At 39.7% G+C, this 25,427-nt stretch overlaps 2 protein-coding genes across 3 annotated transcripts; one reads left to right on the top strand and one right to left on the bottom strand.

Annotated features, from left to right (window-relative positions):
- Positions 1–893: 893 nt before the first annotated feature.
- Positions 894–10,038, bottom strand: ginm1 (glycoprotein integral membrane 1). Of its 2 annotated transcripts, none has more exons than XM_050057748.1 (8): positions 9,885–10,038; positions 9,653–9,724; positions 8,863–8,962; positions 7,675–7,829; positions 7,340–7,499; positions 7,011–7,240; positions 4,481–4,644; positions 894–4,395 (listed from the first exon to the last, which is right to left on the bottom strand). In XM_050057748.1, the coding sequence occupies exons 1-8, from the start codon at positions 9,972–9,974 to the stop codon at positions 4,278–4,280; spliced, it is 1,089 nt and encodes a 362-aa protein (XP_049913705.1). In that variant the 5' UTR covers positions 9,975–10,038; the 3' UTR covers positions 894–4,277. The 2 variants fall into 2 exon arrangements, with proteins under 2 accessions (XP_049913705.1, XP_049913706.1); XM_050057749.1 differs by having other exon boundaries at positions 7,675–7,826.
- Positions 10,039–10,046: 8 nt separating this feature from the next.
- Positions 10,047–24,821, top strand: ppil4 (peptidylprolyl isomerase (cyclophilin)-like 4). The gene is made up of 13 exons (XM_050057740.1): positions 10,047–10,164; positions 10,505–10,572; positions 11,990–12,054; positions 12,158–12,275; positions 12,525–12,667; positions 12,776–12,872; positions 13,027–13,143; positions 13,238–13,362; positions 14,238–14,304; positions 16,776–16,887; positions 17,047–17,143; positions 17,310–17,442; positions 24,327–24,821. Exons 1-13 carry the CDS (start codon positions 10,047–10,049, stop codon positions 24,534–24,536), a joined length of 1,470 nt encoding a protein of 489 aa, XP_049913697.1. The 3' UTR covers positions 24,537–24,821.
- The last annotated feature ends 606 nt before the right edge of the window (positions 24,822–25,427 follow it).

Raw genomic sequence — 25,427 nt, 5'->3', positions numbered from 1 at the left:
GGACAAGACGGATAATTTCCAAATCCTAAACTTTGGCTTTCAAGTATTAAACAAGCCAAACTGTGCCCTTCACCAAATGTAATACCATTTTATTTTTTATATAAAATGTATACAAAAAATCATAAATGCTTTTCAAAATTTGTATTTATTTCTTAAAACAAGTGTGTTGGAAGTTGTTGCTTCTCCATCTGCAAGCTCATTTTGCATACTGCTTTCTGTTTGGTTTTTTTGTTGTTTTTTTGACCATCCAAAGTTTTTACGCGCAGAAGAAATTATCTTTGGTACAATTTTTTCCAACTGGTGCTCAGTGATGTTAATTCCTCATGTGTCTTTCCTGCAAGTTGATTGGCTGCTGTCAGGCTGGTTCAAACCAAGTGGATGTGGGGAATTAAGTGTCTGCTTGCCAGGAATAGATAGTGTTTTTCTGATTAATAAATTAATTGATTTATGGTGCACTGTAAATATGCTTTTTAATCTTTGATCTTGGGGGAAGGTAGGTGTGGGGAAAACCAAGTGAAGTCATGAATCATTGGTGTTAAAGTCCAAGTTTGGTTAGTCTTTTTTGGCTTTTCGAGTCTACAGTCATCAAATTTGTGACTTGAGCCCACACCTCTAAAACTACTGTATGCTGATTATGTGATGTTGTGCATTGTGTGTGTGTGTGGTTGCTCCAGGTTAGAGGTTGCTCTTGTAGAGGCTGTCACCAGATATCTGCTCTCTCAGCCTGCACGACCACAGTTATCACACAAGTCAAAGGTGTGATGGTCTAGAAAGCATTTAATCAGCAGACCCAAATACACAGTCCAGCTGTAATTCGTACAATTTATGCACACAAATGTCTCAAAATAGTAACACATGGGTCTACCACCATTTAAACAAAGAGCAAATCAAAATATATTTCTGTTGTTGTTTTATTCTTCAGCAACACATCTGAAAATTCATGCCTGGCATATTGTCTGCCTTACAGGCTAATGTAGTGTCATCTACAGCACTTTGTCGTGTTGACTTCATTTGGAATTTGAGGCTGAATCCGGTACAGGTTGAGCTGTTTAAAGTCATCATGCTGCTCCCTAGTTTTAAAGTTTAACTTGCTGACAGAGCAGCAAACTGCATTCACTAGCTAGACTACACATGCACCTTTTGCTAACGCAATACGTCATGCATCCTGCAGATAAACTGAACCCTGGGGAAACTAAATCACGACCTCAGCTGTTCTAAGGTGCACAAGCTGATGTTGTGAGGGTGTTTGTTTTTGAAAGAAACACAAATAACACAAAAACTATGTTGAAACACTTGGACTTGAGTTTTGGGTTAATAAAACCAACTTTTTGGATCATTTTTTTTAAACCTTGTGCCCACTTGTTTGGTCCCTCACACAGTCTAGTGAAACATTGGGAGTGACACCTGCAAGATTTATAATCTGAATCACTTTAAAAAAGAAAGAAAAGACAAAACATCCATGCAGGTTGAAGTCAAGTTTTCACTCCAATATTCAAAACTAAGTGCAGATTCTTTCCTTTAGCGATAATTTACATGTTGATTTTGTGGTCATTACTTGTGCACACACTGTACTTTACATCAGCAGTAGTTTGTCTTCTGGAGTGCATAGACAATCCGAACAACCTCACTTACATTCTACATGATTAGTAACAGGAAACCACACGCATTATCAGTCAAAGAAATTAAATACATAATCCCCCCTTCACTGATTGGGTCCCAAAGACAGTCACAGAGGCACTGTGAAGAAAGACAATCAATATACGAGCCTTAATAGTGGGCAGCAGGCCTTAGAGGGAGGTGTTTCATCAGTAACGACATTAAGAGTTTGAAAGAAGTGTGCGAGGAAAACCGTTTTCACTGAACGTGCGGACACAAGATCTGCTTCTTTTTCCTTTTAGATTAAATATGACTTCATTTATATTTGAATCTGGAACAACGGACTCAAATGTAATGGCTTTTTCGTCTTCACTTAAAGGATGACGCATAGGAGACATTGCCTGCCTCATGTTAAATATGTTGTATAAACTCGTCATAGTGCATTTGCTGCCTTAGTTTTCTTCACATTTTTTGTCAGCAGTGGGGGTTAACTTTGGAGGAAAAAACTGTGAGAAGAAAGGGTGGCCTGTGCGCGACTGCTACGTAGAGAAAGTCTCTTCAGTGAACATAAAGACTGTAAATCATTGAATGCAGCCCCTTAAGTGTTCAGTTTGTTCATACTCATCTGGTAAACCTACAGTGCTTCTACATGCTCTTCTTCTGTGTCCTCAAAACCTGCCATTTTTAGGACTATGAGGATGTCTCGTCTACACTTTGTATTTGAGTTGGTTGAAAGTATCCGAGTCACTGATCCAGAGAAAGTCGTTAACGTAATCCTTACGTCCTATCGATCAATAAGCCAATAAGCATATGTCCCGAATTTCTGAACTATTCCTTTGAATTCTAAGCCTTCATTGATATTATTTGATCTCCATAGAAATGGCTGATACAAGGATTTTGTGGTGAGATTGTTTTGTCAAGTGCTATTTCCAAAGTCAAGAATGCAATAAAAAACACTTACAGATCTTATAAATAGGGATAGGACGATACTGGATTTTATCGCAGATTGTGATTAAAAAAAAAAGAAAGAGAAAAAAAAACAAAACACTGAGTTTATGGTGGTGAATTTCCATTATTGGGATGATCGTGAATATCGTGTCCAACAATAAAAGAGACTCCGCAAAAACTGGCATACGCACTGAGGATCAATTGATATTGCGCATTTTTAAGATTACTGGAATCGTTCTTTTTTTCATCTGAAAAGCGACTGAATAAATTAACTGAAAAATGCGCTACTTTGGCTCTGATGCGGCCGCCTGCGTCTGTCTGCAGTCACCACTCTGTTGCCTGGCTCAATGTCCAGCCCACAGCACTATTTTTTTACTTTCACGACTGGTTACACATCAAGAGTGATAGCTGAGTAGTACTGCACCACAGTCGGCAAGGACAGAAACTGTAGCTGCTCTGTTGCCCTGCAGAAAAGTTTCTAAAAGTGCAGTCGGCCCATTGGAGTATTACACATACTAACACCAGGGAAGACAGACTGCAATGCGAGCAAAGAAACTGAACATAGATTGCTTTAAGGCATTTAAACAAAGCTTTGTGTTGAAGTTGTGGAGTTCGTATTATGTTAAATATTGAGATTAAGATTTTATTTTTACTTCAAATATATATCAGTTCCAAATATCTGTTGGCCGTGTCCTTGATTACTAATAATCGGTATCAGAATCAGCTCTGAAGAAACCCTATCAGTCGATCCCTAATACGCACAAACCTCAAAAAACCGAAGTGAACTTAAGCATTGGCGCATTTCAAATTGAAAGATGTGATGCCATTTTAAAAGTTGAAAACCCTGGCCTTTAAAGATTGTTCTTCACAAAAAAGGTTGATCATTAAAAAAAGATGCATCTGTGATGAAATAAATACATATATATATATATATATTTCAATATGTAAGGTAAAGAGATTAAAGAGAGTATGTTTTAAGTGCAATTTTCAGAGTTTTAAACATATTTTGATGATTATCGGGATAATAATGTAAATCACAATTATTTTGGTTCAGAAAATCGTGCCATGACATTGTTCTATCGCCCCATGCCTACTTATAGATCTATATGACACTTGCTTCTTGCTTTACATTTTAAAACAATATTGACGACAAATCTGGAAGAACAAACCGTGTTGCTACGGCAGGTTTTGGAAGAGGGTGAAGCAGAAGTACTCAATCAGGTCATTTCTTCTAAGAAGTAACTTGTTACATTGCTAGTTACTTTAAAAGGCAAGTAACAAAGTACAGTCATGTGTGACTTGGTTCAAGTGGCTTTCCATAAACTCTATCTGACCAATCACAGGAGCAAAGAGTTTTCTGTGCAACACTGAGCTGACAGCACAGACGCAGGCTGACACACTGCTAGATTACCAACACTCGATCCGCCAGCTCTCAGAGCCTTCACAGCTGAGACTCAGCACGATGAATCACTCACTCTTTTTTCCATTTTGATCACGTGATTAAATTTGAAGTGGACTGGCAACAAATTGAGTTTTGTCAGTCAAATGGCTTTAAACCACCTCCTGCTCCACGGCCATTGTGCTTAAAGGGCAAACTGAAGTTAAAAAAAAAACTGCTTTACAAATCGGAATATAAACTAGCGACAAAACCAGGCCATGCTGAAAGTGTAACAGTAACCAAAGAACAAATAAGAACAAACTGAAAATAAAGGAGCCGGCCAAGTCATCCTCACTCAAGGCTTCTTCTCTGCTGCTTCTTCTTCTTCTTCTGCCTCTATTTCTACGTTCTCCAGCAGAGTGTGCTTCTCATCCTCTGGCATGAGAGTGACAGGGTTTAGGTGAAAAATGTGCCTGTGACAAAAGAGGTTTAAAGTTTAGCATTCTGTACATCTTCTGAATATTCCAGCAGATTATTTGTTCACTGAAACAGACTCACTTGTGTTCACAAGTTGGGAAGAACATGTCCAAGATCTTGACAATGACTGCTGATCCGACGACGCCGATCACCACCACCCACATGACCAGGAAGAATAGAGGCAGCGACTCGGAGCTGAAGCGCCTCAGACGCTCTCTGACTTCCTCCACCCACTGACACATGGCCTGAGGAGAGGGTGGACATGGAGACATGAGCACTTCCTGCTGGTACAAGGCCCTTCTGGTACTAAATATTAGGAGGGGTTTTTTAGTGAACAAACAAGAATGACTCAGTTTATGGGGAGATCATCTGATGTGATCTGTACTCTCAGTGGTCTTCTATGTGTCATGTCAGCTAGTTAGAGATGACAGATGTCAGTTGCACCAGTTGCAAGTGCTTTGCATTAAAAACAATTTACACAATGAAATCAATAAAAAGAGATGGCAACAACACGCAGCACAGAGCTGACCAGATAAAAACACAGCAGCAGCAAATAAATAAGGACAGAGACAAACTAGAGACCATCTTGTGATTAGATCACTCCAGCCGCAATAAAGCAATCTGCGACTGCAAAGCTGAAAGCGTAAGCCAGCTAGGGCGGTAACTGTGGGGATGGGGACAGTGGCCCCTTCTCTACTTCCTACCCCTCTAGAGAGAATGATCATGGATAATACAGTTGGGCTAATTTAATTATTTAAATTTAAAAACAAAGATGAGGGGAGAGTGTCAGAGTTTTCAGATGAAGGCTTAATTTTTTACAACTTAGAGATGTCCTCTAAGGAAAGAGGAGAGAAGGAGCCCAGAAATAGGGGCAGGAAAAGTGTGCCATAATAAAAACTTAAAAAATAAAATGCTAGAATGAGTACACCTACAAATTCACCTCTAAAAAATAAGTTGGCTCGTTTCCAGTGATGTACTGTGTTTTTAAATACTAAAAATGTTCATATACAAGCGACCATGAATCAAGGTTTCCTCCCCCTATTGCAAGTGTGTGTAAACAGGAAATCTCGCGATACATACAGCAGGTGTGACCAGCACCAACTTAAAGAAGCAATTATATATTAAAGGTCCAGTGTTTAGGATTTGTTGGCATCTAGTGGTGAGTGCGCAGAACTGAAATTTGGGAAAACATGGGAAAGTCATGGAATTCTAAAATCTCGTTATTTAGGCCCGGAAAAGTCATGGAATTGATAAAATCCTTGAAAGTCATGGAAATAATTGTTCCAGTAATCTTCCGTGGATAACCTTTCATGTAATGTAACGCATTGAAGAATTTATTTGCTGTAGCTGTTGGCGAGACATATCTCTTATATTTGTTAATTTGTTACTCTTTGTTTACACGCACATCTGTCTCTTCATTTTCTCCCCTGACAGTCTCTCCCTCCATATGTGCCAACTAGCTGGTATTATGTTCTCATTTGAATTTGATATGTTTGGAAAAAGTGATTTTGTGACAGTATGATTTAAAATGTAGAGTCATGAATCCCGAAGTTTCTTTACCTATGCCCAACTAATCCTATTAAATTGTGCCACATTTTTTAGATGGAACAATTGATGCCCAGGGTGTCAATCAGAGAACAAATGCGCACTCTGGTTTCATGTTAACTGCTCTGAAAGCAGAACATGGTAATTTAAAGGTACGGTGCATTGTCGGCTGTCGCTCCCCCTCTCTAGGAGCTCTACTGCTCTATGTCCGCGGACCACCTACAATAATATAACTAACATTTGCAGTAAAGTGTACTACACAGTTCTGTTTGTGTTATACGTTATGAATGGTCATGGAAATTACAGGTTCTTGAAAAGTTGTGGAAACATTTTACATTTTTGTCCATGTAAATTTGTGGGAGCCCTGATTGTGCCAAGCATGTAGAACAACGGCAGCCAAAGCAAAAACGCCAATTGCCCTATCTAGAGCCCATGTTTGATTTGTCTGTTCTGGGCTACTGTAGAAATAACATGGCAGACTCCATGGAAGAGGACCTGCTCCATTTGTAGATAAAAACAGCTCATTTTAAGGTGACAAAAACACAATGATTATTATTTTCAGGTGATTATAAAACTAATGAAAACACAGTTATGACCATTATATAAAATTTCTTCAAAAAGATGACCCTAAATCCTACACACTGGACCTTTAATGCAATTATATTTTATCTGTAAATTCTGGCCAACTGTTGAACTTTTGATAAAGCTCCCAATAGCCTCCAAAAGTTTTATGGGCACTGACATGAGCTCTGCAAAAACTCAGACAGTGTGCCTTTAATGTAGGCATAAACAATGTTTTTTAACCTACTTGGCTCCTAAATTTGCAGAGTTTTACAATGAATCTCATGAGTATGCATACTAGCCAGTAATAGAGGACAAATATTGGATGTTGACAGTTTCAACAAAACCATGTGGCGCACCAACATCTCTGGAATGCAGAAACTCTCATCCTCTATCTCCTCCATAACAAACCACCCCAACCTCCAATGCTTTCCTTTTAAGTGGCTTGACATCTCTTAAGTAGTACATACTGTATGTAATCATCCAGGTCTAGCATCAGACTTACAGAGTAAGATGATACGATTTCTTTGGGCGGAGTCTCCATCTGAATCTGATCCGGCTGGCTCGGCTCTCTGTCATCAAACTCATCATCGTATCTGACATCATACAGCAGGTCGGGGTCCATGCGGAGCGGAGTCTCTGGGAGCTTTCCTGGGGCTGCAGTCTCCTCCTGGGTGGTCTCTGTGTGCTTCAGGGGGTACTGGCTGGTGGTCTGGGTGATCAGCTGTTCTTCATCTGATTTTAACATGTGAGAGAAAGTTGAGGATACACACTGAACTGGACTGCTATACACTATCTGCACAATAAATCAGTAGAAGTGTCATGGTTTCATACCTTTTCTGGGATTTGGTGGATCTGTGACGACCACATCGTTCTCCCTGGGAACCCTGAAGATCTCACTGTGTCCGATGGGGTAGATGTTGGTAAACTGAGCCAGCTTCTGGAAATCTGGGCTCATCAGTATTTTCACCTCACACATGTCAGGCTGCTGGACCTGAATGATACAAACCCAAACGGTGTGAAATCATGTCAGATCATGTTTTACATAGTATATTACTGTATTTGGTCAGTTCTGAAAAGATTTTAAATTATGGTTAAGGTTGTAAGTTTTGAGGTAGAAGGACAAACACAATTCTGTGGTTGAATTCTGTCACAGTCGAGATATTTACCTCTTTGCCCTCCATCTCTATGACTTCACTGAACACCTGCAGAGCCACCACCTCCTCTGAGTCACTGTAGAGACGATTCTGGCTCACCATCACCCGGGTGACAGTGGAAACCAAGTCCCCAGATTCAAAGTCACTGCTCCCATTGACACTGTCTACTGGAAAAAATATAAATCATTGTTAATGCTTGACATATCAAGGATGTGACTTCAGTTCCTACACCATTAGCTAATAAATCCATCAGTTACACAGCAGTAACTCTGTCAATGACAATTTAAATATGAATTAAATATCAAGTCATTTATCAAGTAAAACTCAAAATATTTACTGCTTTTGTCAATTTAATATCATTGTAAATTAAATAGTTTGACACTTTGAAGACATTCCTTCAGACTTGATTGCTTGTAATGTGTCATTATTAGTGACATTAGTTGCCACCCTCATGAGGACAGCAGGGACTATCACAGTGCTACAGATGTAGCTTAAGAATCTTGCATGATAAAGATGTTTGGGCCAAAAAAAAAAAAAATAAAGGAGAAAAAGGAACAAAGTATCCATAAAAGAAAAACTATATATTGGAGAGCTGAGAGGTGTTTATTAGGGCTACATAAACCCAATAGTGATTAAGGTATTGAGTGTCTTTGCAATTAACATATATTTTAAAGCAATCCCAGTTGAATGGCATGATATAGCGAAAAGAAAGCACAATTTAGTGACAAAAAATTCATTTCTTACAGGCGATCCTGTGCTTAAACTCAAATCTGTGATTTCATAGGGTATAAAGTCAGGAGTTGTTCCATAGACAATGAATTGTAAAAAGATGTTCCAGATGACACAGAGAGCAGCCAGGGGAATGTTCTGAGTATATGGGTACATTTTCTGTGTCAACAAAATCAAACTCCTATTCATTGTCTATGGAGCAGCCCCAGACTTTGTACTTGATGACATCACAGGTTTCAGACTCCCTTCTCTGGTTTCTGGCTTTGAGAGAGAGGAGCTCATGTTTACAAACACTGATTGAACTTTCCTCTGCCACATAAATAATGTATTTGCATTCTTAATTTAAGTTTCCCTTTAAGGATTAGAGGAGTGCCAGACCCCCCCGACCTCTTCGACGGCCAGCGTCTGGCCCATGTATTTGAAACACAAGAACAGTGCGCAGAACGTTGAAGTAATGTGAGGAAAACTCACAGAGAAGTGCTTGACAGTTGAACCTGGTGACCCCCGACAGCTCCACTGGGATGTCATTGACCAGCACCTGCTCTTCACCCACTGATATGTTTAAATTGATCTGAAGGGGGGAAAAAACAATGTTATGGCTTGGCTGATTGGTCGACCCACATCTGTACCTTCATTAAATACACTGACTCAACACCAGGTCATAAGGGTCCTTAAGGGATTCCCATAAAAATAGGGAATATTTTTACATAACTTTGTAAATCACTGTAGAGGTGAGCCCAGAGTGAAAGTCATGATAGTCACTGTTCTAATCATGAGTTTCACTTTCTCCACAGATATCTCCTAGGGGTGGAGGAAAAATCAATACAGCAGAGTATTGCGATATTTTTGTGTGGCAATACCATATTGTCACATGGTGTCAAGTATTGATTTTTTTTTTTATTATTGAAATTACTAATATAACAAAAACAAATTAAATTTTAGGTAGCCCCCTAGAATAACATAATCAATTGCTTCTTTGGATACATTTTGCTGCTGCAAAAAAAAATGGCTGAAGTGAGATGAACAGACTAACAAACTGTATCTTATTAGATAAAACAGATGTTGGCAAAGTTTTCCCCTGGGCACATAATTTACAGTTGAAAATAATAATAATAACAATAATAATAATTAAAAAATAATAATAAACTGGCATATATTTTATCACAATATCCAGCATATTGCAACATATTAAAAATTACAATATTTCCTTAACTGGAAAATAGGTTGAGAACCACTCAGTACGTTAGCTCATACTGTTTACCTGCAAGTTGTTAGAATCCTGCAACTGTGTGTCCGCCACTGTCCCTGCTGTCACGTTTATCAAGATGTTTTCCTATGGAAACCAATTATTAAAAAGAAAAGAAAACACAGGTTTACAACACAATGTCTGCCAGTCATGGTCTTCCTGTCATAGCCTACGATCAGTAAGCTAACGCTATGCTAACACCATCATCATCAGGTTAGCCCAATATTTACGGTTGCTGACATCTTACCGTATTCAGTTGCCTGGGTGACGACTCTGAGCACGTTACCGAGGCAAAGAGAAGACATATAATACTAACTACTACACCTGCCGTTTCCATTTTGTGTGGACTTTACTTCACAGCAGCAGGAGAGCTAACACAAAAACATTGAGCAAGACATGTGAAGTGCGCATGCGCGCGGAATTTCCCAAACCTCTTCTCGCGAGATCGACCATCGGCATGGCGGTGCTCCTTGAAACGACGTTGGGCGATCTTGTGATTGATTTGTTTACAGAAGAAAGGCCTAAAAGTAAGAAAATGAAGCCGTTTTCACATGACGGCAGCACATTTTATAAACTGGTTGCTATTTGAGTAAGCCATTGACGAGCTGTAGCACGGAATAAGTGGGTGCTAGCTAAGGCTGTTAGCTTGCTTGCATTTTATTCATAGCCTATGTTTATCTTACAGTTACAAACAGTTAAGTAAGCAGTAACTACACGACTGGAATAAACTATTACATAATTAATTTCGCCTCGATTCGAGCACTCTAAATAGACGCTAAGTGTAGTAAATATGTTGGTGTGGTGTATGTGTGTGTTGGTAATGTTCAAGGACTGTCTGTTTTACCTCTGCGCTCTTTTCTTTTGCAGCTTGCCTAAACTTTCTGAAACTATGCAAGATAAAGTACTACAACTACTGCCTCATCCACAATGTTCAGGTAAAACTAAATGGTCCCTTGAAAACTTCTGTTACACAGATATGAATCAGTCTCAGTTGAACCAAACCGCCTGAAGAGGGCGACATAGTCCCTCACTAGATTTGAAAAGTTTATAATTCAGGCCAGGTTCATATATGGACTAAATGTAGCAGACTCTCTGAGGTCATGGTCGTGGATGGATTACTAAACAGGCCTACCGGGCACAGGCCCACCGGGCACAGGCCCAGGAGCCCAAGGTGTCAAGGGCCCCCTCTGCCCTTCATCTGCAAAATGTCACTTGAAGTAACACATACTGTCCAGGAAGAGACTCAAAATGACAACAAAGCGATGCAAAAGAACTGCAAAGAGACACACAGTAACTACAAAAAGGGGTGAAACACCCACACTTTATTGTGCCCTTAAGTGTTTGTAATTTTAGATCTTTTTGAAGATTGTTCCATGTCCGAGGTGCAGAGTAGGAGAATGCAGTTTTCCCAGATCTGTTAAAATCTGGGGTACATTAAAAAGCAACCACTTGGAGGAGCATAGCCCCAAAAGCCACAGTTTCACATGTAGATATATTTGCAACACTTAAATTTCTATCAGAGTATTTACAGGTAAAATAAGATACAAAAAAAGATAAATAAATAAACTAGGCTAGAGAACCCCAGGTGGAAAACTAGTCAGTGCCTGCAGTGCAATTTGTTCGTCTATTATTGCAGCTCTTGTGAAAAAAACAAAACAATTTTGAAGTCATTAGGTTCTTGACTGGAAAGGACTGAACGTTTTTGTTGCCTTGGGTTCCTGTAACAAGTTAATATGGCAGTGCTCTGGTTCCATATATTAATAAAGTAAAAAAACATTTGCAGCTGATATAATGAAAATGGGAGTCTTGCTAACTAAACAATCACAATAATCATCATTCAAGTTTACACATAAATTCAAGCGAAGCAAAGATTAATGTGTGCAAGGACAGTTAGATTTGGCCTGTGTGAAGGCTGCATAGACTTTAGTAGATTCCTCTCTTCTTATTTTTTTGTATGTTATATACATTTTTTGTTAGAAGCAATCGCATGGCTTTTTCCATCATATTGGGGCTTACAGCTAAGATTGATTCGATTGTTTATAACCTCTCCTCATAATCATAGTGTAACAAAATTCCTAAATTAAGATATTGTTGTTCACACTCTAAATTGATACCAAAATCTATCCCAGCGATTGATCTCAAAACATATGAAAATGTCTTTCTGTCTTTTTTTAATGAACGGTCATAAATACAGTTAGCGAACAGAGCAGCAGACTTTATTGTCTCAAAAGCAGTGTAAAGTATGTCTTCTGGTAACGATCAGACTGTGGTGACAATGCTGTGCTTCCCTAATTTCTCCATCCTGCTGGACACTGTGTGAGCTGCTTAACAGTGTCTTTGTCTCCTCCCCAGAGAGACTTCATTGTGCAGACTGGAGATCCCACCGGGACAGGGCGTGGCGGAGAATCTATCTACAGGTCAGTCATCTTCACCACTGCTGCCGACTTTTTTTGACATCGCAAGTTGAACACTGTGACAATTATTTTTTTCTTGTGTGTGTGTGTGTGTGTTTGTGATTAGCAAACTGTATGGGGACCAGGCCCGCTTTTTTGATGCAGAGAAAATGCCACGCATCAAACACAAGAAGAAGGGGATGGTGTCCATGGTGAACAATGGAAACGACCAGCATGGTTCTCAGGTGAATAAGATGTACAGTCATACTGCTGTTTGCCATGTAAGTTGCAGAAAGCTTCCAGAGAGAGAGAGAGAGAGAGAGAGAGAGAGAACAGAAAAATGCCTTATACTAGTTTAATGCTTTCACCTGATCAAAAAAGTTAAAAAAAATAACATGGTAAGGGTAATGCCTTTTAATGTCCTTTAACATAAATCATCTCTTAATCTTAATGTATAGATGTTGATGTATATAATCTGTTATTCTTGTCTTCAGTTCCTTATTACTATGGGTGAGAACTTGGACTACCTGAATGGAGTTCACACAGTGTTTGGGGAAGTGACAGAAGGCATGGACGTCTTGGCCAAAATCAACGAGACCTTTGTGGACAAGGACTTTGTCCCATTCCAAGATATCAGGTGAACTGAGACAAACTGTCTGTGTAGAAGTATCCTATGTGTTCTATGTATCACTTCTCAGGGCGTTAAGTTATACAGTCATGAGATGAGAGTGTCATTTTGCTGCAGGATAAACCACACAGTGATCCTGGAAGACCCTTTTGATGACCCTCCTGATTTGCCAGTGCCAGATCGATCACCTGAGCCCACCAAGGAGCAGCTAGATGTGAGTGCAGTGCCACTGAAAGCTCTGAGAGTTTTTGCATTTATCTGCTCATACAAAAATATAAAGCCAAAACTGTCACTACACATAACATGAAAAAATGTATACAGCATGCACTGCCTAAATAACTATGGCTGTTTCTGCCACGGGTGTACAGAGCGGCCGAATCGGAGCGGACGAAGTGATCGACGATGCGGAAGGAAAAGGAGCCGAGGAGCTGGAGGAGAGGTTGAAAGAGAAAGAAGCCAAGACTCAGGCCATCCTGCTGGAGATGGTGAGAAGAGGAAATCTGCTCTCAGCCTTCAGCTGAAGATATCACAGATGCAGTCTGAGACATTTATACACTCATGTGTCATACGTTCCTCCAGGTGGGTGACCTCCCTGATGCAGATGTAAAGCCTCCAGAAAACGTGCTGTTTGTGTGTAAACTGAACCCCGTGACCACAGACGAAGACCTGGAAATTATCTTTTCTCGCTTTGGGACCATAAAAAGGTGACGCTAACCTCCAAGTTCTTCATAATGCTAGTTTGTTGTCAAAATGTTTTGTAACAGGACACAAACGTCACGGTTTGGTTTATACCCCAGTGTAGGAGTCATGGTTTAGTGCAAGTTCAGTACAGAGGTAAAAACAAAAATGTCAACGACAGACACAGTCTTCCTGCTAGGGACCGAGGTAGTATTTTGCCCACTGGAAACTGTTTTCATTTATAAAAATAAGGAACATTTCTGTATTACACTGTAGTAACACTGAACAAACACCTTCCCAGAAGGCAAGAGCAGGCTATGAAACATCTCTTATGTCATGAAATTGAAAATACAAAGAACATAGAATATCAAAAATTAAACCTTGTGAATTGAGAGGAGTGTTTCACTTCCTTCCACCTTGGCTGTGTCTAAAAATTCAAAGCTCCCAAACATTTATAATCCTGGTAATCAGCACATCTGTGTGATGTTCTCGAATGTGGGTTAGCATGCGTTTCCATTCACTGACCCTACAATGAAACAGCGATTCACCATCGTCGTCTATTACAAAACTCTCTCTCCGTTGTTGTTGTAGGTGACCACTGTTTCATTTGCACTCGCCATAGTGTGACTGACTCACACACAAATCAGCTTGTTGTGCTAACCTCAGTACATGTTGCTAATGTGGTATGGCCACAAGTTTCTAGGCGGAACACCCACTTTCGAACTTTGGTTCCACATTTCGTGTATCAGTCTACATACTGTGTATTCTGCATGAGGCTAAGTGCGCCAGGCCATGACTGTTCGATACACATACACTAACTGTTACATCCCTAATGTGTACCAACATTTTGCTTTATGTCCATGCTCTAAAACATTTCTCATGTTACTCTTGTTGTGTGTAGCTGTGAGATCATCAGAGACTGGAAGAGTGGAGACTCCCTCTGCTACGCTTTTATTGAGTTTGAAAAGGTAAGCATCTTATATGTCCGCTTAATGTACAGTGAGTAAACTGTGAATGTGCACTTGTGTATACAGAGTAATCAGGGATGTGTTTACAGTGAGAGTGAGTTGAGAAGATCAATATTAATCACATTGTGAGACATTGTCACAGACCTGGAGTCAGACTTTGGTTAGCTTAGCTTAGCATAAGGACTGCGAACAGCCTGTCTAAATAAAAAAAAAAGCTTGGCAACATGTGTCTCATTGGTTTGAACTGTACACAAACAAAAATGTAAAAGCAACAATTTGATTTTATGAGTTTTGTTGTCACAGGTTGCCAGGTTTGGTGCCATTGTATTGATGTTTTATAAGAAGTACAAAGAACGTTAACGGTCAAACATGAGCAGTATCCCAGTTCAGGGAAGGCCCCTCTTTAAAGTCACTTGTTTAATGGTGCGTAAAAGTGGTCCTCCTCACACATCAGGAAATATGACACAGCAATTTGTTTCGGATTTTGCGTTCATGTGCTCATTTTAGTAAACAGAGTTATTAGTGAAAGTGTCAGAAGGAAACCCCCCTGCAGGATGTGAGTAATGGAAGTCAGGCATGACCTCCATTGTTTGCCCTTGTTATGACGCATTAATTATCACATGGGCTGCCGGAGTCATCGTGATAGAGAAGTGTTATTATAGATATGAAAGTTTTATAGATAGGCCATCTATATTACCGTCAGCATGGTGCATCACTGACTGGCTGTCCACTGTGGAAGTAAAATCTTAGAACTTGTGAACTTGGTCAGGCAGTTTTTGTTACTGTCTCTCAGTCCTCCAACCACTGGCTGTAAATTAAAGGAGAAAACCTCTGAGCAATATTATCATGACTGATAATGCTGGACACGGTGAAGTGCAATTAACATTTACACCATTAGAGGGCGCTGGGCAGTTTGTTTTAGATAGAATGTGTTTTCACTCAGACTTCTAATAAGTGACATCCAGTAATACAATGAAGTAAGTTTATGAGATAGAATGAATTGTTTGTGTAAATGAGCCAAAAAAAAGATGCCATTACGAATGTGAAAATTGAATGGCAGCCAAAGGTAACTCCACACGAGGAACAAAGAGGCAGCTCTTCCCATCGGTGTTTTCTGAGCAGCTGGTTGACTGGCAGTGGTTTGGCTCATCATCAAACATGTCTTCATGTTCATTGAAGACTTGTCTTTTGTTAGATATCTGATTGCAGATACAAAGTGAAATTTCTGGAAATAGCTTATCTTGTCATTTTTTTTATCTTCCAGCAAATGAGGTGTGGTAAAAAGCAGTTAGTGTGCTTTTATTTAGAATTGTTCTTTGTTTTTCTGGGTCATGAATGTCAAGTTTGGGGAGACGGTATGTTTGTCGCATGTTTTTGTAGTTGAAATTGAATGTGTTCTGACGTCCTGCTGCACACTTTTGTTTGTACTTAAACATAATGGACATATAGAAACTAGAGCTGAAATGAGATGATTGGTTAGACAACTATTATCTTAAACATTTAAGTCATTTTTTTAAGCAGAAACTCTGAAAGTTCTCTGGTTTCAGCATCTCCAATGCAATGATTTTGCAACCCCAGTTCCAACAGAGTTAGGACTCTGTGTAAAATGTAAATGACAACACAATGCAGTGATTTGCAAATCTTTCTAACATATATTCAGCTGTACACAGTACAGAATGCAGAGCTTGATGTCGTCAGTGCAAAAACTATGGCATGTGACTGAACACACGCGCTGCCTCTACACCTGTACGTCACAGTCTGCAAAACAGCTCTGCCCCAAGTTCCTTAGAACTTTATAAAATCAGGACATGCGTCAGTATCTTTGAATTGCATATGTGCATAGCTTCACAAATAACCAAATATTGAGCTTATATGAACATTTATGAGTAATGCAGTGTGAGGTTGTCAGAAAAGTAAACAGACTATCTTCTCTGCATAATGAAACTTTTACGGCTTCATTCATCATCGTTTACATGGACACAGTGAATGAGTAAGGCTGCACAGACGCTGTGAAAATTAAATGATTTCACTTTTTTCAACTCTTTTTTTTTTTGTTCTTAAGTATAAAAGACACTAAGAAATATGAGGTGAATAATATAATACTATTTATTCAGTAAGTGTTCACTGATTTGTGTGAGCTACAGCATCAGGATGTGACAGGACAGTCAGAATGTGACATACATGTTACATAGTTGGATTTTAAAATCATTTATTTACGTGTTTAGGCCTAAACATCTAGCTATTTGTACTTCGATGTAAAATAAGGTCCGAAAAATCTATCGAGAAGTCTGGAAAAGTGTAGAAATTTTGAAATGGAAAATATGTAGAATCCCTGTCCTTCTACCTTTTTCAAGTAACTTTTTGTTCACAAGTTGTGTTGTTTGTTTATGATGCTACATGATCTGTTTCTACAGACATTTACTTCTTCAACAGTTGCTCTCTTACCTCTTTGCATGCTTCCTATCTCACAGCAAGAAGACTGTGAAAAGGCCTACTTCAAAATGGACAACGTGCTCATTGATGATCGACGTATTCACGTAGACTTCAGCCAGTCAGTCGCTAAGATCAAATGGAAAGGCAAAGGTACTCACACTGAAGCCTCTGTGGTCACATGTTTAAAATATTTCTCTTTTTTATTCTGAAGGATGAACAGATTCCCTTAATCTAAACCTACCAGTGTTCTAGTCCTTGTCACCTTGACACTGTGTTTCCTAAGAGGTCATGGCCTTGTCTGTCTCCTAGGTGGGAAGTATACTAAAGATGACTTCAAAGCCTACGAGAAGGACGTGGAGAACCGAACCAAACTGGCTCTCAAGGATCAAGTGAAGCCTAAACAAGAGTATCCTTGTGTGTTCATATGCTGGCATTTCATTTTCTGGTTACTCTACTTCATGTCATAACATATCAGTCTGTAAAGCCTCTGTTGTGATGGCCGTTTGATTTGGCAAGATCTCTCAGCACTGACTTTCTCAACTTCCTGGTGATTTCCATAACTTTCCCAAAAGTTCCAAGTATGACCTGCTAATTGAGGATGAAGAGGAGGCGACGAGCCATCGGCACTCTGAGAAGAAACACAAGGAGAAGAGGCACCACCATCATTCAGATGACGAGGACAGCAGGAAGTCCAAAAAGCACAAGGTATCTTTGAGGCAACAGTATAGTAATATTGTGTCTTACTCTCCCTGTTATAATGTTATGAGGGTAGAGCACATTGCACTGCAGTTTCTGCTTTTGTACTCTCTTTACACTACAGGGAATCTGATTTAGATTTTTTTTTTTTTTTTTTTGTCTAAAAAAGTCATGTACTAGGGTTGGGAACGATTAACTGATACGACCGGATATCCGGTTTGACAAGCGAGAGATACGGCTACGTCGGTAGCAGCCTCCTCAGTCGATACGAATCAGCCATGAATCCTTAGATGAATCGATTGTAGAGTCATGGATTCGGGTATCGCAAGACTAGCAATCGGTTGACTGACTTTAACAGTTTGCATCTCGAAAACAACGCGAGAACCGGCGGCATGCTCCGTAGCAGGCATTACTGACAACGATAAAGTCTATGATGTTAACATTAGCGCCAGCTTGACCGGTGGAGCTGAGGAACAGAAGCTAATGCTAGCTGGATAAACCAGGGAGCAGCCAAGCCGCAGCAGAAACTAAAGGCGAATCCTGCCGGTTGTGGGTTGAACGCGGGGTCACAGACACAGACCGAAATACGTATTCCTGTCAAATACGGCGGCGCATGATAACGGCTTACCGGCCGGCGACTGAGAAGCCCGGTCCAAGAAGTCTTCGTCGGTGTCACGACTGCCCAGAAATACCAGCCAAGCCCTGGCAGCACTCAGGAATGTGACGTGTCAGAGGAGAAACGAGCCGTTCACATTTCCACAAACCTCACCACACTTTAGGGACTGTTCCTAAAGTGAGAGGTCAGAGGAGGAGGGTGGCTGGTTGATTTTTATTTTATTTATTTATTTATTTTTGATCCCCCCTATGTTAATCACTTATTGATGCTGTTTTTGAAGTATGAATAAGTCATTAAGTCATTTATTCCATTGAAATATCAGTGATGTGTTATAGGAAAGTGATTTATCTTTTTATAAATGACAGAGTGTAGCAAACACAGAGAAATAGTCTGACATGCTGTCAGTGATAAGCTGCTAGTCATCACAGTCCATGATATCAACTAATAACAGGAGATGTCAGATTCTGCCCCTACATTGCATGTTATTATTTTATTCTGCTTTACGTTTATATTGTACAGCGTTATAATAAACTTTATTCCAGACTCAAGTCCATATAAGATACAAAAACACAGACAATACCATAAAAACAACACAACAAGTAGGTTTAAAACACTTAAATTTTACTTAAAGTTCACTTCACTTAAAGTTTAAAACTTCTTCTCAGTTTTATATTGATCCCATCCAACAAAATGATGTTCATTCAGCAAGACTTTTTTTGGTCCATGTCTAAAAATAAATACATTTGACATGTGATTTTGTTGTTGTTTGTCTTTTTATTTTATTTTTGCCAGTGCCATACAGCAACAATGCTTGGGGATGTGGTCTTTTACAAATTTGAAAATACTGTAAGAATGTCACTTTTATAGAATTGGCTTCTTTATTTTATAATGTATGATTAATGTCTACATCAACAAATGTTAACCATAGAATCGTATCGAATCGAATCGTATCGTTCCTACACTGTATCGAATCGTATCGAATCGTTCTGTATTAAAAATATATAGTTTTTTAATCGTATCGTAACCCGTGTATCTAGATACGTATCGAATCCTCTATCACAGAGAGATTCCCAACCCTATCATGTACCGTGCAAATCATCAGAAGTTACACAAACAGCTGATTCTGACTTATCTCACAGTTTCTCAGAGCATAGTAGCTGTTAGCTACCACCGTGGTCGGGGCATTCTGATTGTATGCATTACATACAGTATATGCATAGTTAATGTAGGACAAGCCTCATTAAGCTCCTCTTTGCCTCAGCAGTCTGTAAAAAGTTCGGCCTGATTTGAAGCAGGTTATCTGCACAATAGCAGAAAACAATTGCTACATTATTTGCCATTTTGTTAGGATTTCTCAAGTGTTCATCGTTCAGGAGGTTTGTACAGGGAGCTGAATTATCCGTAGAGGTCTCTTCTTCTCCAAAACAAATAGACCAGGTGATTAAAACCATTAGATCCACTGAGTAAAGCAATTTCATGTTAAGGCCTAGACTCACCAAACCGACTCTAGAAAACTAGTGGTGATGCTGCGTCGCCTGATGTCGCCATGTCTCGGCCAAATAAATTGCACATGAACACACTGCAGAGACTACAGCCAATAGTCAACTGGCAAGTATATTCTACGCCTGTGTGAGAGGACATAACTCCACACCAGCAGACAACATTCATTTATATTCCTCATCCAAAAAGGGAATCCACAAGACCGTGTTGACGCTAGTTAGCCAGGTAGCATCCTAACAACACAATCCAGTGTTGAAAGAACAAAGCATATTTACCGTGTGCCAGTGAACAGTAGCACAAACCATCAGGAAATGTTTCTACTAAAGAGCTCAGTGGCTAGAGAAACATAATCTTACCTCAGTAACAAGTTTGTCTTGGCTAACTCCCTCTCAACTTCAGCTGTTTGTTTACTTTGCTCACTTCCGTTTCTCCTCTCATGCGGTGAGCTGAACTGCCAATATATAAATATTATATTTTTAATAGTGAAGTGATGGTGGCAATGGTGTATGGTGACATCACATATGTACTCTCTATTGAGTCCTGGCTTGAATGTGTGTTCAATATTTATTTATCTATTTTAATGTCCCGGAATTATAAACATAAAAATCCCAAGGAACCCATGTTCCTTGGGATTTTTATGTTTATAATTCCGGTCAAATGTTTCCATCTTTCCGTGTGTTTAACATTACACAAAGGCCCACAGATCTGTCATCTCTTCAGCATAATTAGCAAACTAATAAAGCTGTCCATAACACATCAAGGCAACGCCTAGGGAGGAGCAGTATTCCATTTTTAGGGCTTTCCCTGTCTGTGATGAAACATTTTACAAAACAAGTGAGCATTTGAATGAGGAAATAAAGATATTAAATCCCAAGTCAAGACAACAGGAAGTAATCTCCAACACGTTTTTATATTTATTTAGTCACAGATTCATGACTTAAAGTTTTCTAAACTGACATACTATGAGTAGTTCAGGCTTGTAAACAACCTGACAGTTAATTGTCACTGTAACAGTAACCCAGACGTTCACACACAGACAAACACAAATAGAGCCTTGTTCCCAGAAGCAGGTTCACTCATCATTCATCTGGATTATTACTGAGTAACTCCCTCACCCCTGGTGAGTGACTGATACAAAGAAAGTTGTTCCTGATAACTCAGTAAAGCTGATCGTTGAACAGGCCCAAGCATGCACGCAGAAACACACACACACACACACACACACACACACAGTGCCCACCTGGCTGTCTCAAGTTCATCTACCCAGACAAGTAGTGCAAATGGCTATTGAGTAAATGAATATTTAAAGGTCAGATTTTTGTTTTGTTTTATCAGATATGTCACAGCAGAGATGCAGACAGGAATCTGTGAGGGTGAGAGTTTTATGACACGTAGTCAGAATCAAACTGGAGGCATCAACTATCACAGTACACAGTATATGTGTCTTAACCACCAGCCCAGAATGACACACTTGCAGTCTAAATTTTGAATTCCAGTGAGAGTTAAAATACCAATTTGAAAATAGATATTGAATTATATTGGTATTTTGATGTTGTCCCAATGAGACAATATCATTAATTCAGCGCTTCTCAAACTGTGGGGTGAGATTGAGCCACTGCAGATGGGATGACCAGTGGAAAAATATATGGAGTGAAACAAAGTTGAATGGATGTGATTTATATGGGGGAAAATAAACAAGAGTTTGCTGATGTTTACTTCACTGAAATTCAACATGGATCCTTTTTGAGTAGCTGCTTCCCCAATTATTGTTAATGATTGATCAAATTTGTGGGATGGATGAACTTTATTCAGCTTCTGAAGGGAGGTATGACAAAAGTTTGAGAACCACTGCACAAAAACTATTTTTTGATGTGTGGTGGAAATTGTGATATTGTGACAGCAAAAAAATATAAATTCACATCACAGATTGTGTGACAACTGAGACTGCTTCCTTCTGTCTGCAATTTTAAAGTAGTTCATTTTTTTCCCCAGCAATTCTACCAACAACAAAAAAAAAAAAAAAAAAATCAAGAACACTCCTGTTAACTATAAAAAGTCTCAACATGGAGTTTTTCTGTGTGTGGGGCCAAGGTGTAAACACCAGACACCACTGCTGACCACAGATATTTGTTATAATGCTGCTGGCTCCCGTCCTCTGTTATTCCTGTCAGTGGTGTGTTCGCTGACAGTTATTACTGTACTTGAGCCTGTTTATAGTTCGTTACCTGGCTGGCGTCCATGTGGCTTTAGTCTTATCCCTCTATCCATTTACTTTGACCTTTGATATTTTGTTTCCCTGTTGTCATTAAAAACATATCTGCCAGCCTGTAGTGCCCTGCCCTTCAAACAACAATCTATTACATAAGTGATTAATAAAGGTGTGCAAGCAAACGTGCAGCATGCTGCCTCTAAAAGCACATGTGTCTCTTCAGTGGCACGCAGAGAAATTAAGTTTTAAATTCTGTTGACACCTAAACTGGTTGGAGCAGCTTTAAACAAACTCCAGTGTGTTTGCTAATTTGCTGTGTTTAACATCAGAACGAGTTATTTATTTATGCTGATTCAGGGTTTCTACTGTCGAGCGCAGGTCTTAACAAAGCTTAAACAAAGACTGTATGCTTAAACACTTCTATGTCTGATTTCTAGCATGTACTCAGCATATCAGTAATAGTGCCAGCTGAAGAAGTATTTCACTGCTGTAAAGATAGTCTTTTTATAAAACTGGGCTGTCTGTGCAGTAGAAAGACAGAAATACTTTTGAAATGAGTGCTACATGACCAGCGAAAAAGGGCTGAGGCACTTGAGCTGCATTTAGAGGGCTCTGAGGTTTCCGAGGACCTGACATGAAAAGCCCGGAAAAGCCCCTACTTCCGGAAAAAGTGCGTTCATCACCTCACATCTGACCTTGGACGTAAACAAACATGCATGCCCGCAAGAAGATTTTCGCTCTGCTGTGTTGTGTTCAATGAGAATGCATAAATCTGTAGCCCAGTGGCGCTGGGCTGATGTTGTTAGCCTTTTTGGCTAAATGAAGAGGTCAAAGATGTTTTGCTAATGTATGGTGTTGGCAGTGTTACTAATTCTACATATAATTATGTTCAAATTACATGTAGCAGTGGAGAATTTAAAGAAGTCTTTGAGATGCATTTTTTTTACCTAAGAAAAATTATGTAACTCACCGGTAGTAAAGGGGGCCACCATTGCTGTAACGCCATGCCACGTCAACTCGGGGTCCTCGGGTTGCTACACTTCCGCACGATGTTCCAAGCGCAAAATCCCGCTCCGACCACATGTTCAAAGCACTTTTCCCCCGAGTTAATGGTCGGGACCTCGGAACCTCTGACCTTATGAACGCCGCTATGGATTTGCTCAAAGGGTAAAAAACCCTACAACCAATAAATGCTCTTACTGGTGAGTGATGTAATCCGAACTTGGCCATTTTGGCACAGGAAACGCGATGGACAGCTGGTAAAAAACAATCTTATATTACAGCTAAACAGTACACTAAAAATGTTTCTGAAAACATTTGAGGTGAGAAATAGGCAACGCAGCAACAGAATCTGGGCTCATATTTTATCAACAGTGCTGGTCTTACTGTTTGATTTGGAAGTACAATCTGTAGTTTGGGCAAAAGCCCGAGAGCTAGTGAAAGTTTGAGCAGGGAGATTTGGGTGCGGTAAGATGGAGGGAAGTTTACCACAGTTCATTTACACATACTACCCACATTGTTATGATACAAAGCTGGTTGAAAATTGATTAAGTATCCCTTGTAGTACCGTATTAGATCCAAAAGCTTAACTTACTAAGTATATTTAATCTGCTTTTCATGACAACCATGTCCTCGGTCATATTGTTGTACAGGACATGTCTGTTGAGGTCTTGGCTGATGTTCATATATCCAACTATTGTGACCATCAGAGAAGAGATACTCTTAGAGATACCATGAGATATTATGGGATAACGTTTTGTCAAGTGTAGGTGTCAGGTCTTTATTTGAATCAGGCCCATATATTTAGTAAGAGGCTGAGCAGGAAGAAAATCCCACAAAATGGAGCATCCAAATCAGTAGCAGCCGGTAAATACTGCATAACACGCAGAGGAAACAGTGCTGGATTGTTCACAAGTGAATGACGGTGTTGCGTAGATCTTTTTGGTTGCATCTAGTCATGCACTGTGAGGTTTCCACTTAAGAGGCATTGTTTCCAGGAAGTAGCAGTTTTTTTCCAGGAAGCACAGCTCCCGATTTCATGCCCTTTCAGTGCTTCTATTCGAGGGATGTTGTGTGGTAAGTGTGGGCAGCTGAGGTTTACCAACAACTGCATAGAGAGAGAGAGTCACTGACAATTTGTACCTCATTCTGGCTTTGTATCTCATAGTGTCCCAGAGTCATGAAAACTTGTTAGTCATTTTTGAAAAAGTATCTCATTGCTATGATTTTATAAACTGTAACAGAAAGGTTCTTCTATGTTATACCATTAAAAATTATAAGAAAATTTGAAAGAAGACGGACATAATTTAGGGGAAATACACCTTTTAAAGTGTAGCATAAATGAGCTTCCGTACAAGGTAGGTATTAAGATTATGTTGATTTAGTTATCAGGTCTGTCCACAGTGCGTGCTTTGTTTTTAATAAGGCAGTGTTTCATAAATAATGGGTTAAAGTGCAACTTTTTTCTGCTTTGGTCCAAGGTACAGTCTTGAACACAAGCTTACCTGCATGTCCGTACACATTTGTCTTCACTGTCTCACACTTTCCCATCTTCTCTGACATTTCCAGGACAGCGACGACAGCCGACGAGACAGAAAGACGGGACGCCAGCGCTCCCGATCCCGCTCACGTTCCCGCTCCAGAGACAGGGACCACAAACACAGCAAGTCCCAGCTCAAACATGGGAAAGAGGGCCGCGATAAAGGCCACAGCCACAAGGACCGGAGCCACAGCAGCTCTAAGAAGTCCAGTGATAAAGACAGGAGTAGGTACAGGTGAGGGAGCTCACCTTACCTCTCTGGAGTATCTTTCTGTGGCAGGAGGGTGGAGCCACAGAGAGGTCGACTGTATTCAGCATGAGTTATATGGTATCTCAATATTCACGAGCCGTCCTAACTACTGGCTTTCCATAATATTACTTGACCTTGACTTTTGGAAAACAAATTGGATGATGATCAGCTCTTTGTCACATTGTCCCAGAGAACAAACATCGTTTCATAATTCCTTTTTTATATGTATATTAAAAGAAATCCCCAAAATGTGATGGTTGTCTTTTGATTTTTAGCAAATATAACTTTATATTTCTGCTTCACTACATTTCAGAGGGAAATACTGTTCTTGTTACTGAACTCTATTTGTTTGATAAATGTAGCCACTAGTAACTTTACAGAGTCAGATTAATAATACATAATTTTATTTGTTGATAAAATTTTGTATTGTAGGTTACGATGCACAGCAGTACATACGGTAGTTCAAATCAGCTCCACGTTTACCAGCCGCATCATTAAAGTGAATCATCTATCCGTGAATAATGCAATACCCTCTGTCATGGTGATTTGTCTCTGTTGTCCACGCATTTTAGCCATTCTCTGGGTGTGTTTTGCAGTCAGAAAGTGCTTGTTAATATTGTTTGTGTTCCACCACGATGTAGCACACGAGGTTACACCTGCTTGGGTGAAGAACATCGGGGAATTGCCTTGCACTGTGACTAGCGGTAACTTTTGTTGTTAAACTAAGACATTCATGTCGCACATGTCTGCGTCTTCGCAACCAGACACAAAGAAATGATTGGTGACGTTATGCAGGGGACTGCAGTGATTGGTGAAACTCACAGGAAGCTACGATGATTGGTCAAATTTGCTGAAAAGTTGCGATTAGTTAACAAAATTG

The sequence above is a fragment of the Epinephelus moara genome, chromosome 12, assembly GCF_006386435.1.
Source record: "Epinephelus moara isolate mb chromosome 12, YSFRI_EMoa_1.0, whole genome shotgun sequence".
NCBI lineage: Eukaryota > Metazoa > Chordata > Actinopteri > Perciformes > Serranidae > Epinephelus > Epinephelus moara.
Note: the sequence above shows the minus strand (reverse complement) of the source record. Positions and strands in the feature narration are given on the sequence as shown.

Coding starts and splice junctions, on each gene's coding strand:
- ginm1 (XM_050057748.1), bottom strand. CDS start 9,974: ATGGAAACGGCAGGTGTAGTAGTTAGTATTATATGTCTTCTCTTTGCC. Junction 4,645..7,010: donor AAATCGTATCATCTTACTCT/GTAAGTCTGATG, acceptor CCCTCTCCTCAG/GCCATGTGTCAGTGGGTGGA. Junction 4,396..4,480: donor TTCCCAACTTGTGAACACAA/GTGAGTCTGTTT, acceptor CTTTTGTCACAG/GCACATTTTTCACCTAAACC.
- ppil4 (XM_050057740.1), top strand. CDS start 10,047: ATGCGCGCGGAATTTCCCAAACCTCTTCTCGCGAGATCGACCATCGGC. Junction 13,144..13,237: donor AGGCCATCCTGCTGGAGATG/GTGAGAAGAGGA, acceptor ACGTTCCTCCAG/GTGGGTGACCTCCCTGATGC. Junction 17,443..24,326: donor GGAAGTCCAAAAAGCACAAG/GTATCTTTGAGG, acceptor TGACATTTCCAG/GACAGCGACGACAGCCGACG.